Raw genomic sequence first — 20,621 nt, forward strand, 5'->3', positions numbered from 1 at the left:
GAATTTACTTAGTATAACTGAACTATACACTTTAAAATGGCTAAAATAGTAAGTCTTTTTTTTAATTAATTTAGTTATTGTTTAATTTACATCCCAGTTAGTTAGCATATAGTGCAACAATGATTTCAGGAGTAGATTCCTTAATACCCCTTACCCATTTAGCCCATCCCCCCTCCCACAACCCCTCCAGTAACCCTCAGTTTGTTCTCCATATTTATGAGTCTCTTGCTTTGTCGCCCTCCCCGTTTTTATATTATTTTTGTTTCCCTTCCATTATGTCCATCAGTTTTGTCTCCTAAGGTCCTCATATGAGTGAAGTCATATGATGTTTGTCTTTCTCTAATTTCACTTAGCATAATACCCTCCAGCTCCATCCACGTAGCTGCAAATGGCAAGATTTCATTCTTTTTGATTGCCAAGTAATACTCCATTGTATACATATACCACATCTTCTTTATCCATTCATCTGTTGATGGGCATTTGGGCTCTTTCTATGCTTTGGCTATTGTCGATAGTACTGCTATAAACATTAGGGTGCATGTTCCCCTTTGAAACAGCACACCTGAATCCCTTGGGTAAAGACCTAGTAGTGCAATTGCTGGGTCGTAGGGTAGTTCTATTTTTAATTTTTTGAGGAGCCTCCATAGTGTTTTCCAGAGTGGCTGCACCACTTTGCATTCCCATCAGCAGTGCAGAAGAGATGCTCTTTTTCAGCATCCTCGCCAATATATGTTGTTGCCTGAGTTGTTAATTTTAGCCATTCTGACAGGTGTGAGGTGCTGTCTCGTGGTTTTGATTTGTATTTCCCTGATGATGAGTGATATTGAGGATTTTTTCATGTGTCGGTTAGCCATCTAGATGTCTTCTTTGAAGAAGTGTCTATTCATGTCTTTTGCCCATTTCTTTCCTGGATTATTTGTTTTTTGGGTGTTGAGTTAGATAAGTTCTTTGTAGATTTTGGATGCTAATCCTTTATCTGATATGTCGTTTGCAAATACCTTCTCCCATTCATTCGGTTGCCTTTTAGTTTTGCTGATTGTTTCCTTCACTGTGCAGAAGCTTTTTATTTTGAGGAGGTCCCAATAGTTCATTTTTGCTTTTGTCTCCCTTGCCTCCGGAGACGTATTGAGTAAGAAGTTGCTGCGTCCAAGGTCAAAGAAGTTTTTGCCTGCTTTCTTCTTGAGGGTTTTGATGGCTTCCTGTCTTACATTTAGGTCTTTCATCCATTTTGAGTTTATTTTTGTGTATGGTTGTAAGAAAGTGGTCCACGTTCATTTTTCTGCATGTCGCTGTCCAGTTTTCTCAGCACCACTTGCTGAAGAGACTGTCTTTATTCCACTGGATATTCTTTCCTGCTTTGTTAAAGATTAGTTTGCCATATGTCTGTGGGTCCATTTCTGGGTTCTCTGTTCTGTTCCATTGATCTGACTGTCTGGTTTTGTGCCAGTACCAAACTGTCTTGATGATTACAGCTTTGTAATATGTCTTGAAGTCCGAGATTGTGATGCCTCAGCTTTGGTTTTCTTTTTCAAGATTGCTTTGGCTATTCGGGGTCTTTTCTGGTTCCATATAAATTTCAGGGTTGTTTGTTCTCACTCTGTGAAGAATGCTGGTATTATTTTGATAGGGATTGCATTTAATAACTAGATTGCTTTGGGTAGTATCGACATTTTAACAATGTTTGTTCTTCCAATCCATGAGCATGGAATATTTTTTCATTTTTTTGTGTCTTCTTCAATTTCTTTCATAAGCTTTTTATAGTTTTCAGTGAATAAATTTTTAACCTCTTTGGTTATGTTTATTCCTAGGTATTTTATACTTTTTGGTGCGGTTATAAATGGGATCAATTCCTTGATTTCTCTTTTTGTTACTTCATTAATTATTGGTATATAGGAATGTAACCGATTACTGTACATTGATTTTATATCTTACCACTTTGCTGAATTCGTGGATCAGTTCTAGCAGTTTTTTGGTGGAATCTTTTCGGTTTTCCATAAAGAGTATCATGTCATCTGTGAAGAGTGAAAGTCTGACCTCCTCCTGGCCAGTTTGGATGCCTTTTATATCTTTGTGTTGTCTGATTGCTGAGGCTAAGACTTCCGATACTACGTTGAATAACAGTGGTGAGAATGGACATCCCTGTCCTGTTCCTGACCTTAGGGGGAAAACTCTCAGCTTTTGCCCATTGAGGATGATATTAGCAGCGGGTCTTTCACATATGGCTTTTATGATCTTGAGGTGTGATCCTCTATCCCTGCTTTCTTGAGGGTTTTTATCAAGAAGGGATGCTGTATTTTAAAATGGTAAATCTTATATGTATTTTACAACAGTTTAAACAAAAAAATCCAAGCTCCTTATCATGGAATACAAAGCCCTACATGATAAGGTTCTTGCCAATTTCTCTGGCCTCATTTCATACTGTTCCCCTTGCTCCTGGCCTTTTTGTTGTACTTAAAACAGTACATATTTCCTACCTTATGACTTTGCTGTAGCTGTTTCTTTGGCCTGAAATAATGGTTGAATGGCCAACTTCTTGCCCTTCACATTACCTCAGAGGGCCGTTCTCTGACCACTTACTCTCAAGTAGCCACCCAGTCACTATCACATCACTGTATTTAGTGCTCTGACATAGCACTTTACATTTTTCTTGTTGTTCATTATTTATACTCTGTCTTCTTTCCTGACCTATTAGTATGTATACTCCATGTGATGAAGGACATCTATCTTGTTGACTATTAAATTCACCGTACATAGAGCCTTGATACATAGGAAGCTTCCAGTAAATATTTGCTAAATGGTAACATGAATAAATGAATTAAAAAAGTAAAAGTGAAATCTCTTTTTTTTTTTTAAGTTTTATTTATTTATTTTGAGAGGGAGAGAGAGAGAGTGAGTATGTGTACAGTCAGGAGAGAGGCAGAGAAAGAGGGAGACACAGAAACCCAAGCAGGCTGCACTCTGTCAGTGCAGAGCCCAGCACAGGGCTCGAACCCACAAATCATGAGATCATGACCTGAGCTGAAACCAAGAGTTGGACGCTTAACCAACTAAGCCACCCATGTGCCCCATGAAATCTTAAATTTTAACTAATAGCTGAATTTTTGGAAGCTCACCTATTCACTTACACAACAGCATTATCTTTAGAATTTATTTCATAATAACTTAATGTAGCCTTATATTTCATAACTCTTGAGACTTTTAAGAGAATAGTAAATGGCTCATTAAAGAAGTTTTGAATCTGCTTTTAAAATCAGTACTTTTACTCAATATTGTTTAAGACTGGAAAACCATATGATGATTTTCAAGATCAACATTTTTAGCTTTTGTCATATCAGAACATAGAGTTCCAGATTAAAATTCTTTGGGGCACCTGGGTGGCTCAGTCAGTTGGGCCTCCAACTTTGACTCGGGTCATGATCTCAGGGTTTGTGAGTTCAAGCCCTGCATTGGGCTCTGTGCTGACAGAGCCTAGAGCCTGCTTCGGTTTCTCTGTCTCCCTCTCTCTCTGCCCCTCCCCTGCTCGCTCTCTCTCTCTCTCTCTCTCTCTCTCTCAAAAATAAATAAATGTTGGGGCGCCTGGGTGGCGCAGTCGGTTAAGCGTCCGACTTCAGCCAGGTCGCGATCTCACGGTCCGTGAGTTCGAGCCCCGTGTCAGGCTCTGGGCTGATGGCTCAGAGCCTGGAGCCTGTTTCCGATTCTGTGTCTCCTTCTCTCTCTGCCCCTCCCCTGTTCATGCTCTGTCTCTCTCTGTCCCAAAAATAAATAAACGTTGAAAAAAAAATTAAAAAAAAAATAATAAATAAATGTTAAAAAAAATTAAAAAGAAATTCTTCGCACTCTCCGATCTGAGTGGTAGAAATCTTAAAGTTGTATCAGTAGTAAGTATTTATAATATAAAATTAGAAATAAGGTTTTAGGAGAGGTAGAATTTATTAAAAGTATTTCTAAACTGAGTTGTGGATATCAGAGATACCAACCACAAGATAAATGCCTCATTCAATTGTTTTTGTTTTTTTTTTTTTTTCAACGTTTATTTATTTTTGGGACAGAGAGAGACAGAGCATGAACGGGGAGGGGCAGAGAGAGAGGGAGACACAGAATCGGAAACAGGCTCCAGGCTCTGAGCCATCAGCCCAGAGCCCGACGCGGGGCTCAAACTCACGGACCGCGAGATCGTGACCTGGCTAAAGTCGGACGCTTAACCGACTGCACCACCCAGGCGCCCCAATGCCTCATTCAATTGTAATAAACTCACAGCTATTATATAGAAAAGACTTTCAAATGCTCCCTTGATCTATAAATGAAAAATATGGACGTATTTTTAAAATTCTTTTTTTTTTTAAATTTTTTTTTTTCAACGTTTTTTATTTATTTTTGGGACAGAGAGAGACAGAGCATGAACGGGGAAGGGGCAGAGAGAGAGGGAGACACAGAATCGGAAACAGGCTCCAGGCTCCGAGCCATCAGCCCAGAGCCCGACGCGGGGCTCGAACTCACGGACCGCGAGATCGTGACCTGGCTGAAGTCGGACGCTTAACCGACTGCGCCACCCAGGCGCCCCTAAAATTCTTAATACTGATTCAGTCTTGCTCCCTGGGAGTACTTTAACATTTAGCTTCAATTGTCTACAATAGTAGTATTTTAGTTAACTTTTGCCTTTTGAGAATACTCTATTAAAAGTAATTGTATTGATATCAATCATTTTCTTTATACATTATTTCTTTAATTTGAGCCCTTTCAATCAGAAATAATTGCATATATTTTATTACTTGTCACTTAGAGGAAATGTTAACCCAATTGACTTAATTTTTTAAAACTATAATATTCCTACTATTTGCTTTGATCTTTTTCCTTTGATAAATTGCAGAGAATGCAAGATGGAGATTGAAGATAAAAAGCAAGAACTCCTTGAAATGGACCAGGCACTTAAGGAGAGAAATTGGGAACTAAAGCAAAGAGCAGCTCAAGTTGGTTTTCTTAATTATATTTGATGAAATTTTCTGTTACAGTACAATCACACAGGGTTTCAGAGGTCACCACTTTTTGGTAAAATAGACATTTTTAAGCATATATGTTTTTCTATGCACATTAATATTTTTAAAATTAGAAAATGTCATCTTTCTTTCTTCATCTTGCTTTTTTTATAGAAGTAGTTTTTTGAGAATGAGGATTAGCTTAGTATCCCAACCTTTTGATCTCTTAACATTGCTGCATATCAGAAGAACATGTGATTAAAGGAGTTACTTGCTCAGCTAGTGTCTGTTGGAGAAACAAAAATATTCAAAGGGCATTATTTAATATCTTTTTTTAAGACTTTGTTTCTTAGAACAGTTACAGGTTCACAATGAAAATTGAGCAGAAGGCACAGAGATTTCCCATATATCCCTTGCTTCCATAAATTCACAGCCTTCCCCATTATCAACATTCCCCACCTGAATGGTACATTTGTTATAGTTGATGAACATACATGTTATAATTACCCAAGCTCCATAATTTATATTAGAGTTCACTATTGGTGTTGTACATTCTGTGGGTTTATACAAATGTTTAATGACATGTATCCATCATTATGGTATCATCCAGCATATTTTCACTGCCCTAAAAATCCTCTGTGCTCTAGTCATCTTTCCTACTCTTCCCCTGACCCTAGCAGCCACTGATCTTTTTATTGTCTCCATCATTTTGCCTTTTCCAGTCATATAGTTGAAATCATAGAGTACATAGTCTTTTCATATTGGCTTCTTTCACTTAGTAATATTTATTTAAGGTTCCTCCACAGCTTTTCATTGCTTGATAGCTCATTGCTTTTAGCACTGAATAATATTCCATTGTCTAGATATGTACTATAGTTTACTTATCCATTCACTGAATGTCTTTCCTACTGAAAGACATCTTGGTTGCTTTCAAGTTTTGACAATTACAAATAAAGCTGCCATAAACATCTGTGTGCAGGTTTTTGTGTGGACATAAGTTTTCAACTCCTTTTGGTAATTACCAAGGGGTGTGATTGATGGACCATATGGTGAGTGTGTTTAGTTTTATAAGACACTTCCAAACTGTGCTCCGAAGTGGCTTGTACCATTTTGCATTGTGGTCAATGCAATGAACGTCAATTCCTGTTGCTAGCATTTTGTGTCAGTGTTTTGGATTTTGGCCATTCTAATAGGTGTGTGGTGGTATCTCCTTATTAATTTACATTTCTCAGATGACATATGATGTAGAGGATATTTTCCTGTGCTTATTTTCTATTTGTATATCTTCTTTGGTGAGGTGTCTGTTATGGTCTTTGTCCCATTTTTTAATTGAGTTCTCTTATTGTTGAATTTTAAGAGTTCTTTGTATATTTTGAATATTAGTCCTTGATAATTGTGGCTTTTGTTCACAATCTTTTGCATTGGTTTTCACAGGGCAGAACTTTTAAATTTTAGTGAAGTCCAGCTGATTAATTGCTTCTTTCATGAATTGTGCCATTGATTTCATATATTAAAAATCATCACCAAACCCAAGGTCATCTAGGTTTTCCCCTATGTTATCTTTTAGAATTTTTATAGTTTTGCAGATTACATTTAGGTCTGTGAATCCATTTTGAATTAATTTTTGTGAATGGTGTGGTCTAGATTTATTTATTTTTTCCATGTGGTTGTCCAGTTATTCCAGCACCATTTGTTGAAAAGACTATCTTTTCTCCATTGTATTGGCTTTGCTCCTTTGTCAAAGATCAGTTAACATATTTATGTGAGTTAGTTTCTGGACTTTATTCTGTATGATTATCTATTCACTTGTTTTTTTGCTAGTACCACAGACTGTTTATTTATAGTGTCGTGAAGTCAGGTAATGTCAGTCTTCCAGCTTTGTTCTTCTTTGATATTATGTTGGATATTTGGGATCTGTTTACTCTCCGTGTAAGCTTTAGAATCAGTTTGTCAGTATCTTCAAAATAACTTGGTAGAATTTTTATTGGAATTGCCCTGAATATATAGATTTAGTTGCAAAGAACTGACATCTTGAATCTTGACAATATTGAGTCTTCCTATCCATGAACATGGACTATCTATTTATTTAATTCTTTGATTTCTTTCATTGGAGTTTTGTAGTTTTCTCTTAATAGACCTTGTATATATTTTGCTAGATTTATACCTAAGTATTTAATTTTTGGGGGTGTTAATGTAAATCATATTATGTTTTTAGTTTGACATTCCTCTTGTTCATTGCTAGCAAATAGGAAAGTGATTGACTTTTGTGTATTCCTTATATCCTACAACCCTGCTATAATCACTTATTGGTTCTAGGAATTTTTTTGTCAAATCTGTCAGATTTTCTCCCTAGATGATTATGTCATCTATAAACAAACACAGTTTTATATCCCTTGCTAATATATATAAATCTTTTATTTCTTTTTCGTATCTTACTGCATTAGCTAGGATTGCTAGAACAATAGTGAATATTGATAGTGAATAGTGAATAGTGAATATCCTCGCCTTGTATCTGATCTTAGTGGGAAGGCTTTGAATTTCTCACCATTAAGTATGATTCTAGGTGTTGTTTTTCTGTAGATATTCTTTATTAAGTTAATGAAATTTTCCTTCATTTCTAGTTCACTGAGGGTTTTTACCATGTGTTGAATGTGTGTTCAAATGTCTTTGTCTGGTTTGGGTATTAGGGTAATACTGGCCTCATAGAATGAGTTCAGAATTATTTCCTCTGCTTCTGTCTTCTGAATTGGACTGTAGAAAATTGGTATAATTTCTTTCTTAGATGTTCAGTAGACTTCACCAGTGAACCCACCAGGACCTGCTGGTTTCTGTATGGGAAAGTTATTAATCATTAATTTCTTTAATAGATATAGGCTTATTCAGATTATCTCTTCTTGTTTGAGTTTTGGCAGATTCTGTCTTCCAAGTAATTGGTCTGTTTCATCTAGTTTTATTAAATTTGTGGTCAGAGAGTTGTAATATTCCTTATTATCCTTTTAATGTCCATGAGAGTTACAGTAATGTGTTCTCTTTCATTTGTGATATTAGTAATTTGTGTCATCTTTCTTTTTTTCTTAGTTATCCTGGCTGGAGGCATATTGATTTTATTGATCTTTTCACAACTCAGCTTTTGGTTTTGTTGATTTTCTCTGTTGATTTCCTAATTTTAATTTTACTGATGTCTGCTTTAATTTTTATTATTTCTTTTCTTAGGCTTACTTTGGATTTAATTTGCTCTGCTTTTCCTAGTTTCCCAAATTGGAAACTTAAATGATTGATTTTAGATCTTTCTTCTTTTCTAATATATGCATTCAGTGCTCTACATTTTCCTCCAAGCACTTCTTTTGCTGCATTCCACAATTTTTGTTATGTTGTATTTAGCAGTTTTTATCTCACATAAAATGAAGTCTAAATCATTTTATTTGTCATTTATGAACATAGTTGAATTTTTTAAGTTTGTATAATATATATGAAACTCAAGATTCAGTATTTATAAGCAATGAATATTTTTCTCATTTTTAAAAATAATTTGAGCTGAGTTTATGTTTCAGTTACACCCACTATAAAGAGTTAAAAAAATTTTTTTAATGTTTATTTAATTTTGAGAGAGAGAGAGCATGAGCAGGGGAGGGATAAAGAGAGTGGGAGACACAGAATCTGAAGCAGGCTCCAGGCTTTGAGCCATCAGCAAAGAGCCTGATGTGTGGCACGATCTCACAAACCATGAGATTGTGACCTGAGCTGGTTGCTTAATTAACTGAACCACCCACGTGCCCTCCACACCGTAAACAATTTTAAAACACATTCCAAGCACACAATTTTTCACATTAGAATAATTGAGTAATAGTTTAATGTGTTTTTTTTCAAAATTAAAAATTTATTCTGCAGAAGACCTTGTTAAGAGGGTGATAAGGAATAGACAGGAAAAAATATTTGTAAATCACATATCTGGCAAAGGACTCATACACAGGATATATACTCTCATCTCAAAGCTCAGTGGTAAAAAAGTAAACAATCCAATTTTTTTTTTTTAATTTTTTTTTTCAACGTTTATTTATTTTTGGGACAGAGAGAGACAGAGCATGAATGGGGGAGGGGCAGAGAGAGAGGGAGACACAGAATCGGAAACAGGCTCCAAGCTCTGAGCCATCAGCCCAGAGCCTGACGCGGGGCTCGAACTCACGGACCACGAGATCTTGACCTGGCTGAAGTCGGACGCTTAACCGACTGCGCCACCCAGGCGCCCCATAAACAATCCAATTTAAAAAAATAAGCCTGCGGTGCCTGGCTGGTGTCAGTTGAATGCCCGACTCTTGGTTTCAGCTCAGCTCATGATCTCAGGTTTCATGAGTCTGAGCCCTGCATCTGTCTCTGCGCTGACAGTGCAGAACCTGCTTGGGATTCTCTCTGCCCCTCCCTCTCTCAAAAAAGAAATAAATAAGCATAAAAATTTTAAAAACAATAAGCCAAAGACATGAAAAGACATTGATGTTCATTTTGTTGAAATCACAATGTGATATCGCCACACTCTTTGCCAAATGGCTAAAATAAAAAGTAGGGATAACACCAAGCTGGTGACGATGAAGAGAAACTGGATCACTTATTCATTGCTGGTTGTAATGTAAAATGGTACAGCCTCTCTGGATAGAGTCTAGATAGCAGGTTTTTTTACAGTACTAAACATGTTCTTACCTTACAACCCAACAGTTACATTCTTAGGCATTTGTCTCAGAGAAATGAAAACATGTGTTCACAAAAAACCTATATACACAAATGTTCACAGTGCATTTATTAGTAACAGCCCAAAATAGAAAATAATTGAAATGCCCATCAGTAAGTGATGGTTAAATAAATGATGGTACCGCCATGGAATACCATAGAATGCTACTTAGCAATAAAAAATAAATTATTGATGCAGGCTACTTTTGTATTTAGGTTACACATTTGGATATGACTATTCGTGAGCACAGGGGAGAAATGGAGCAGAAAATAATTAAATTAGAGGGTACTCTTGAGAAATCAGAATTGGAACTTAAAGAATGCAACAAACAGGTAAATTAGTTAAAATTACATATTTTAAATTGTTTTAAAAAATAACTCCATAACTGTAAGCATCTGTTGTTCACATAATGTGGCTTTTAAGTAGAATACATACAATAAAAATACTACATAATTTTAATTATCTTGTACATACTACTTAATTCATTTTTCTCATTTTAACTTTTTCCCCAGCTTTATTGACATATGACAAAAATTGCATATATTTGAGGTATACAACATGTTTTCCTATACATATACTCTGTGTAATAATTAACATGTCCATCACCTCAGTTATTATAATTATTTATTTTTGTTGAGAATGCTCAATATCTATTCTCTTGGCAACTTTCAAGTATACAAATACAGTATTACTAATTATAATCACTGTGCTGTACATTAGATTTACAGAACTTACTATCCTGCATGACTGAAATCTTGTACACTTTGACCAACATTTCCTCATTTTCCTCACTCCCTAGCCCGATGACCCTCTTAATGTTATTTCAAATACAGGTTTTCTTGTATCAGTATGTCCACGTATTTATCCTCATGTGTGCATGTTTGAATATGTATAAAATATCTCTGGAAGGATTTGCAAGTAATTCTCTTCTTTGGTTACCTTTAAGGAAGGAACACAGTGGGAAGGGGATTTTATTTTCACTAACTAGAGTTTTTTACCTCTTAAACATACTACCTATAAAACTATTTGTAAGACCATATAACACTTGTTGCTTTAATGTACCTAATTTTCCTTTCTTACACAAATGTGATTGAGACTTCCATCTCTTGTGTGTTTCAGGTATACAAAGAAGCTTCTTATTAAGCACAAGAATCCTGATGTTAATGTCTAAGTTATAATGGCATTAAGAAAAACACATTTTTATATTGGCTACTTTGGATTTATGTGTTTAAAGCTTGACTTACTTGGATTGCAATTATGATTTAAAAATTATTTTTCCTTAGTTACATTAACATTACTCTTTTTAAAATTCAGATAGAAAGTTTGAATGAAAAATTGCAAAATGCCAAAGAACAGCTTCGAGAAAAAGAGTTTATAACACTACAAAATGAACAGGAGATAAGTCAACTGAAAAAAGAAAATGAACGAACACAACAAAAGATGAAAGAAATGGAAAGTGTAAGCAAATTATCTCTTCCTAAGAAACATACTAATATTATCTGAAGAGCGATATAAATCTTTATGTTTTAAACTGGTTAGTTTTAATATATAAAAGCTGTGCAATAAGTATTTTGGGGCTAATTATTTGTGTCAGATACTAGTTTCTTTGATCTTTTTAAAATATTTATTCTGATGTTCCAATTATAGGCAAGGGCATCATCCTATTTATATTGCCTATAGGAATTGTCATAGTATCTCTCACATAATGAATTCACAGTATGTGTTCACTTGGTCAACAAATATTTATTGAGAACCTACTGTGTAGTAGAGCTGGAGATACAGATATCAAGATACACTCATTTATCCTTGAGGAACCCCATCCAGCGAATGAATGAACAGATAATAATTGTACATTATTGAGACTAAACACATTGAGTTAGTTGCCAGGTGAAGTTTGATGACTTCATATTATCAGTTTGCATGTGTGCTGAATGGTGAATTCTACCCACTTGCCTTTTTAAAAAGTGAATTTGCTTCTTTTAATTTATTTGTTTGTTTTTTAAATGTTTGTTTATTTTTGAGAGAAAGAGCGTGCACATGAATGGGAAAGGGGTGGAGAGTGAGGGGAACAGAGGATCCAAAGTGGACTCTGTGCTGACAGCAGCAAGTTTGGTGCAGGGCTCAAACTCACCAACCATGAAATCATGACCTGAGTCAAAGTCAGACACTCAGCTGACTAAGCCACCCAGGCATCCCAAAACTGAGTTTGCTTCTAAGAGCTCTCATGGGTGTTACTTTTTTTTGCCTTTAAATAGTATACTCAACTTTAAAACTTCATATATAGATCTTCATTGTGTTTATCTGTCTGCAGACAGATACTTTTACAGAAAAGACCTTAACCCATATGGATTAATGGTGGTTTTTGGTTATTCATGCCAATATATTCTCCATCTGTGAAATGGATATCACATATTAGTTTCTTTTTTTTCTTTATATTATTGTGTATTCTGCCATGTTATATTCATAATGATTAAGGATTATACAGCTTACATATTAGTCATGCAAAATATACCATTTATCTCAGATTTATTAATAGTATTTTGTCATTTTCTTATCATTAAAAAGGAAGAGGCACCTGGGTGGCTAAGTCAGTTAAGCATCCGACTCTTAGATTCGGCTCAGGTCATGATCTCATGATTTCATGGGTTTAAGCCCCCCATTGTCAGGCTGATGTGGAGTCTGCTTGGGATTCTCTCTCTCCCTCTCTATCTGCCTCTCCCCCACTCGTGCTATCTCTGTCTCTCTCAAAAATAAATAAATAAACAATTTTTTAAAAAAATAAAAAGGGGGGCGCCTGGGTGGCGCAGTCGGTTAAGCGTCCGACTTCAGCCAGGTCACGATCTCGCGGTCCGTGAGTTCGAGCCCCGCGTCAGGCTCTGGGCTGATGGCTCAGAGCCTGGAGCCTGTTTCCGATTCTCTGTCTCCCTCTCTCTCTGCCCCTCCCCGTTCATGCTCTGTCTCTCTCTGTCCCCAAAATAAATAAACGTTGAAAAAAAAATTAAAAAAAAATAAAATAAAATAAAAAGGAAGAAAAACATTTTCTAAGTATCAATTTCATAGAAACTGATATTCATTGTGTGTTAAATTTTATAGAGATCAAGTTGGGATGGGGAAATCACTTATTAAAAGAGAAATCAGAGTAAGAAATAGGTTATCTATATCATTTCATTTTGAAAGCTACAAATATCTTGTGTATTTCAGGTTATGAAAGAGCAGGAACAGTATATTGCAACTCAGTACAAGAATGCCATAGATTTGGAGCAAGAATTGAGGTTAACTCGGGAGCAGATGCAGAATTCTCATACAGAATTGGTGGAGGCTCGTCGTCAACAAGTCCAAGCACAGAGAGAAGTAGAAAGGCTCTCAAGTGAATTGGAGGAAGTAAAACAACTCTCTAAAGAAAAAGTAATCCCTATTCTAAATAATTTTACCTTACTAAAAATCTTAAAAAATTTTAACATTTACTTTTTTTTAAGTTGTAGATTATAATAACTGTGTTGCACACACTGAATGTACTTAATGCTACTGAATTTGGCACTTAAAACTGGTTAAAGTGATAAATTTTATGTTATGTATATTTTACTAATATTTTAAGGAAAATGATATATTTAGCATAGCTTTGTAATATAACTAGGAAGTCCTTCAGAACTGAGTTTTTTAGCCAAACTAGTTTTCAATAAATTGAGTTACAAAGTATTTTTAGATTTTCAAGGGAGTTTAAGCTATCATTTGAAAAAATAATAATAATAAAGCTAATCTTTTTTGAGTAAAATTTTTACATTTGTAGCCACTCTTATAAGTGAAACTGACAATCTAAATTTATAACTGTTATGAAACCTATAGTTCAGAATCCTTATGGAGAGAAAGTGCTTTTAATAACAAGAACTATAATATAAGTTGTATTTGGTAGAAGGTTAATAACTTTGCTTAAAAATACTTGGAGGGCGCCTGTTCAGTTAAGTGTCCAACTTCAGCTCAGGTCATGATCTCACAGTAGGTGAGTTTGAGCCCTGCAACGGACTCTGTGCTGACAGCTCAGAGCCTGGAGCCTGCTTCGGATTCTTTGTCTTCCTCTCTCTTGCCCCTCCCCCACTCGCACTCTGTCTCTCTCTCAAAAATAAAGATTAAAAAAAAATTTTTTTTTAATACTTGGATTGTTATGCTTGGGTTAATTACTTAGACTTTGAGAAAAATGTGTTTATTGGTATTTCAGTAATGTTCCTGTTTTATGTTTTTTATTATGGTTACTAATACAGGAATTACATTAAAGTATCTTTACATTTAATTTTGGTAAACTTAATGTTTTTATTCACATTTCTGGTTGGACTAATAAAGAATATATAAGGAACTTTTTTATTAGAATATGTTGGGCATTTGGGAGTCTCCTAGGAAAAGGGGAGCTCTACTTTTATCTCATCTTTGTCTTTATTTGTAGTATCTATAGTACACTTGATTTGATGTGATAAGGTAAGCTCAGTTAATCAAAAAAGTGAATGAAAGTGGGGAATTATTTAAAATGACAGTTTCTTTTCAAGTTTTTATTATATTTTATTTTTCAAGTTTTTTTTTTTTTTAATTCCAGCTAGTTAACATACAGTGTAATATTAGTCTCAGGTGTAGAATTTAGTGATTCATCACTTACATACAACACCCAGTGCTCATCACAAGTGCCCTCCTTCATCCCCATCACCTTTTTCACCCATTCCCCTGCCTACCTTCCCTCTGGTAGCCATCAGTTTCTTCTCTATAGTTAAGAGTCTGTTTCTTGGTTTGCTTCTCTTTTTTCCCTCCCATATTTGTTTATTACTTAAATTCCACATTTGAGTGAAATCATATGGTATTTGTCTTTCTGTGACTTACTTAGCATGATGCTTTCTAGCTCCATCCACATCACTGCAAGTGGCAAGATTTCATTCTTTCTGATGGCTGAGTAATATTCCACTCTGTGTGTGTGTGTGTGTGTGTGTGTGTGTGTGTGTGTGTGTGTACCACCACTTTTTTTAAAGTTTTTATTTACTTAATTTGAGAGAGACAGAGACAGAGCAGGGGAGGGGCAAAGAGAGAGGGAGAAAATCCCAAGCAGGCTCCACATGGCCGGTGCAAAGCCTGATGTGGGGCTCGAACCCACAAACTGTGAAATCATGACTTGAGCCAAAACCAAAAGTCAGTTGCTTAAATGACTGAGCCACGCAGGCACCCGATGTGCCACTTCTTTTTTAATCAATTCATCAGTTGATGGACATTTGGGCTCTTCCCATAATTTACCTATTGTTGATAATGCTGCTATAAACATCAGGGTGCATGTATCCATTTGAATTAATATTTTTAGGGGCTCCTGGGTGGCTCAGTCAGTTCAGCATCCGACTTTGGCTCAGGTCATGATCTCACTGTTGTTGGATTTGAGCCCTGCATCAGGCTCTGTGCTGACAGCTCGGAGCCTGGAACCTGCTTTGGGTTCTGTGTCTCCCTCTCTCTGCCACTCTGCCTCTTGTGCTCGCTCACTCTCTCTTTCTCAAATATAAACATTAAAAAACTTTTTTTGAAATATTTTTTTATCCTTTGGATAAATACCTAGTAGTGCAATTGCTGGATCATAGGGTAGTTCTATTTTTAACTTTTTAAGGAACCTCCATACTGTTTTCCAGAGTGGCTGTACCAGTTTGCATTCCCATCAATAGTACAAGAGGGTTTCCCTTTACTCTGTATCCTCCCGAACATCTGTTGTTTCCTGTGTTGTCAGTTTTAGCCATTCTGACAGGTGTGAGGTGATATCTCATTGTAGTTTTGATTTGTTAAATTGACAGTTTAAGATACTTCAACTCAGAACTCTAAATATATATTCTTTTCAATATTGTAGATCTTTTAAGTTAGGACAAAATCTTGTTTTTTTTATGTGTGGGCAGGGTCTTTGCTTAGAATTCCACCTAGCCATTTTTCATTAACCATATTCCTATTTGATCATCTATTGTTTCCAATTTTGGTTTCTTTAAAGGAGAAGAAGAATTAAAAGACATTTGTAAATCAGAGTATAACATCTCTTATATTTTACGTGGAGTTTCCCATAATATTTTACAACTATTTTGACTGCTTCTAATTGGGTAAAAAATGTTTGTGACTCATTCATTGACCTGTCTCAAAGCATAGAACTTTCTTTTAAAAAAAATTTTTTTTTTCAACGTTTATTTATTTTTGGGACAGAGAGAGACAGAGCATGAACGGGGGAGGGGCAGAGAGAGAGGGAGACACAGAATCGGAAACAGGCTCCAGGCTCCGAGCCATCAGCCCAGAGCCCGACGCGGGGCTCGAACTCACGGACCGCGAGATCGTGACCTGGCTGAAGTCGGACGCTCAACCGACTGCGCCACCCAGGCGCCCCTAGAACTTTCTTTTAAATAAAAACTTTCTTTTTGCTTGTGTATCTCCTCAGTGTTCATACATAATATATATTAAAATTGCATAATTAGAATCCTAAGCAAAACTAGCATAAATAGGTTTGGATAAATACACAACTGACTCTTTTTTTTTTAATTTTTTTTTTAACGTTTTATTATTTATTTTTGAAACAGACAGCGACAGAGCATGAACGGGGGAGGGGCAGAGAGAGAGAGGGAGACACAGAATCAGAAGCAGGCTCCAGGCTCTGAGCCATCAGCCCAGAGCCCGACGCGGGGCTCGAACTCACGGACTGTGAGATCGTGACCTGAGCTGAAGTCGGAGGCTTAACCGACTGAGCCACCCAGGCGCCCCCACAACTGACTCTTGATAAGCAAACAGTGCATCTGGTGAACAAAATGCATAGGCAGACCTTAGAGTAAACTGTTACCTGCCAAAGTTCAGCATGCTGTGGTTATTAATTTGCTTTACAGAATACATTGGTTAGTGAACTTCTATTACATTATGATAAACAATACACTAATACAGTCCCATTCATAGTCTCTTAAATGTCTAGATTTTAAAGTATACCATTTAATAAGTTAACTTTGTATATGAGTGTTTATATAGTACTATAAAAGAGTGAAGTACTTCCACAGGTACACACTATTGGTTTAGTTTTAATAACCAAATAAACCAGTGAAATAACTTTTCCTTAATATGTCATTTTTAAGGAAGCTCATGGAAACCATTTAGCTGAAGAATTAGGGGCTTCTCAAGTACGTGAAGCTCATTTAGAAGCAAGAATGCAAGCAGAAATCAAGAAATTGTCAGCAGAAGTAGAATCTCTCAAAGAAGCTTATCATCTGGAGGTAAAGAAGATGTAATTCGTTCTAGTACTGTCTGCTAAAGTGGGTTGACCTATCTGAACAAAAGTAGAAGTCTAACTTCTGAGTATTCATTATAGAATAATTCACTGTGGTCTTCATTTCTGGTAGCTTAATATAACTTCACATACACTGTGGAGTTAAGAGCTTAAATTCTTTAGGCAGGCAGCCTGGTTCCAAATCTTAGCTCATCACTTAGCACTTACGTGACCTTGAGCAATTAACCTCTCTGTCTGAAATGGGTATAATAATGTAATGTACCTCATAGAACTGTGTTGAGGATTAAATGCATATAGTTAAAGTTCTTAGACCAGAGCCTGTCTCATCATCATCTTCATCATAATCAGTTATAATATAGCACTTGCCAAAACTAACTGGAAAAAGCAAACTGGAGATATTTAGTAAACAACATAAGCAGTTTCATGTGATATGAATCTGTAATGCTTTGCAATGTCCAACATTTGTTGTGATAGTAAGTTGAAAGGCAAAATTAGAACCTCATACTTTTTATCTACTAGTATGTCCTGAACGTTTATACAAATGAGCACTGTTATCAATTAGAATAGCATTTCTTGTCTATTTAAAAACTACATTTGAGGATATACAAAATGTGTATTTTAGACCTAAATAACTTACAGAGTTCTAGTAAAGCATTTTTCTATATAACAAGGATTACAAATACGTTCATATTAAACTCCTTTCAGAGGAGTTTGGGACCATCTTTGTGAGGGATTGGTGGAGCTTGAAGTCGCCACATCTTGCTTAAATGGGTTTAGATTCAGATCTCTTTAAAAACATGGTGTCTGCCAAACAAAACACATTTGCAAACTGAATCTAGTCCCAAGCTAAGGGATTCCAACCCTTGGTCTTTAGAGACAAATGGAATCCTGTTGGATTCAGCATAATTATTTAATAAATATTAGTTACTCAACTAAGTGACCTTCGGTAATAACTAGTCCAGCTCAACTGTTTACCAGCAACTACTCTTTACACTTTTATTATGTGGTCTCTGTTCTACTTTTATTTATTATCCAGTTTTTTACTTTAAGTTTTGTAAGCCCTCTGAAATTAATTATAAGCAGGGAATACAAAAAATGAATTGTAAAAATTGGTTCTACTATTGCTATTTAATATTTGCTACTAATGTTTTATACGTATGATATAAAAATAAGAATTTGTAATGTTTTTATTCTCTTTGACACTTGACAGAGATTTATTTTTAAAGCATGTATGTTGTTTGATTATAAAAATGAAGGAGTATGTCATTAAAGTACCAGTATAAAGGATCAGTAATTTTTTTTTTTAATTTTTTTTTTCAACGTTTATTTATTTTTGGGACAGAGAGAGACAGAGCATGAACGGGGGAGGGGCAGAGAGAGAGGGAGACACAGAATCGGAAACAGGCTCCAGGCTCCGAGCCATCAGCCCAGAGCCCGACGTGGGGCTCGAACTCACGGACTGCGAGATCGTGACCTGGCTGAAGTCGGACGCTTAACCGACTGCGCCACCCAGGCGCCCCAAGGATCAGTAATTTTTAACAGCATTTAAAAAATTACAGGTTTCAGAATTGTCACAAAAGTCATTTAATTGCAAAACCCCTGATATTTTTGATAAGAATTAGATTTTTTTTAAGTTTTTATTTTGGAAAATTTTGAAAGAATGGTATAAATCCTCCTATATTTAATTATTCAACTTTAGCAATTATCAACTTGTGGCTAATGTGATTTCATCTATAAGTATATTGACCATTTCTTTTTAAAAGGGAACACTTTTGAGAATGAAAAGGGGTGCAACTACACCAGGACACCAGGCATAAAACTCAGTCAGTCCTAAAAAAAAACCTGGGAAATATGATCACTGTATCTTTAACCTCACTCCCTTTCCTCCACATCTCATTCTCTTTTGAAGCAAATCCCAGACATCATTATTTCATCAATAAACATTTCAATAGGTGTCTCTAAAAGATAAGGTCTATTTTTAAGAAACCTAGCCACAATACTATTATCACACCTAAAAATTGACAATCATCCGTTAATATTATCAAATACCCGCTCATTGTTCGGATTTTCCCAGTTGTCTCAAAAATGTCTATATAGTTAATTGGTTCAAATCAGGATCAAAAAACAGACCATGGTCTTTGGTTCACTGTTCTTAGGTAAATTTAAGACTATAGGTTTCTTCTCCCCCTTTTTTTCCTCTCATGGGTTATTTGTTGAGAAACCAGATGTTTGTTCCTATAAACAGAATTTACTTTAGTATAAGTGGAAGTGGAAAGTATTAGAATGTTTTTGAAACCAACTCCACCCTACTTAATTCTTTTCTTTTTCAATTTTGGGGCTGTGTAGATGATTTCACATCAAGAGAACCATGCAAAGTGGAAGATTTCTGCTGACTCTCAAAAGACTTCTGTTCAGCAACTAAATGAACAGTTAGAGAAGGCAAAACTGGAATTAGAAGAAGCTCAGGATACCGTAAGCAATTTGCATCAACAAGTCCAAGACAGGAATGAAGTAATTGAAGCTACAAATGAAGCATTACTTATTAAAGTAAGTAAACATATAAAAGTACATAAAACACATCAATGAAAAAGTGAATTTATGACTTATTTTCCCCATCCTTGTAGTTTATAAAGGAAAATATGACCAAATGTTGACCAGTTTGAATAAAAAGCGTTTTATTTAGAAGACATTGGATGTAGGGATTATGAATATGATGATTATCAGATTACTATAGGAGAAATAATTTATAAATGTTCAAACACAAACTTAAATTTTTAAAAATTTATTTCTATTTTTTTTGGTAAGAACATTTATGTTCTACTCTCCTAGCAAATTTCAGTCATATAATACAGTATTACCAACTGTAGTCACCATGTTATGCTTATATCTTCAAACCTTATTGTCTTTTAAATTTTTTTTTTTTTCAACGTTTATTTATTTTTGGGACAGAGAGAGACAGAGCATGAACGGGGGAGGGGCAGAGAGAGAGGGAGACACAGAATCGGAAACAGGCTCCAGGCTCTGAGCCATCAGCCCAGAGCCTGACGCGGGGCTCGAACTCACGGACCGCGAGATCGTGACCTGGCTGAAGTCGGACGCTTAACCGACTGCGCCACCCAGGCGCCCCCTTATTGTCTTTTAGCTAAAAGGTTTTACTAACCTCTCTTTCTCTCACTGCCCAGCAAACCCTTTTCTACCTGCTGTTTTTATGAATTTGACTTTTTTTTTAACTGTACATATAAAATGATTCCATGAACTATTCGTCTTTCTCTGTTTTATTTCACTTAACATAATGCTCTCAGGGTCTTTTCATGTTGTCACAAATAGCAAGATGTCCTTTCTCATGGCTGAATAATATTCATTGTATGTATATAGATACCATACCTTCTTTATACATTTATCTATTGATAAACACTTTGGTTTTTTGCTTATCTTGGCTGTTGGAAATAATGCCATCACTAAACTTGGGAATACATGTATCTTTTTGATATCCTGTATTAATTCCTTTTGAGTATATACCCCAAACTGGTGTTCCAGAATCATGTGGTATTTCTGTTTTTAATTTTTGAGGAACCTCCATACTGGTTTCCATAGTGGCTGTGCAATTTACATTCCACCAACAGTGGACAAGGGTTCCCTATCTGCACACCCACACCAATACTTGTTATCT

The 20,621-nt window shown here is 35.7% G+C and overlaps 1 protein-coding gene across 8 annotated transcripts in view; it reads left to right on the plus strand.

The window, feature by feature from the left end:
• CCDC18 (coiled-coil domain containing 18) overlaps positions 1–20,621 on the plus strand; it is a 118,329-nt gene that overhangs the window by 72,139 nt on the left and 25,569 nt on the right. For all 8 annotated transcript variants that reach the window (XM_043575591.1, XM_043575589.1, XM_043575584.1 and 5 more), the window contains 6 exons: positions 4,868–4,967; positions 9,909–10,025; positions 11,008–11,151; positions 12,895–13,098; positions 16,800–16,937; positions 19,298–19,498. In XM_043575591.1, the coding sequence (XP_043431526.1) occupies positions 4,868–4,967; positions 9,909–10,025; positions 11,008–11,151; positions 12,895–13,098; positions 16,800–16,937; positions 19,298–19,498 (904 nt within the window). The remainder of the gene's footprint in view (positions 1–4,867; positions 4,968–9,908; positions 10,026–11,007; positions 11,152–12,894; positions 13,099–16,799; positions 16,938–19,297; positions 19,499–20,621) is intronic.

Source organism: Prionailurus bengalensis, chromosome C1, assembly GCF_016509475.1.
Source record: "Prionailurus bengalensis isolate Pbe53 chromosome C1, Fcat_Pben_1.1_paternal_pri, whole genome shotgun sequence".
Classification (NCBI taxonomy): domain Eukaryota; kingdom Metazoa; phylum Chordata; class Mammalia; order Carnivora; family Felidae; genus Prionailurus; species Prionailurus bengalensis.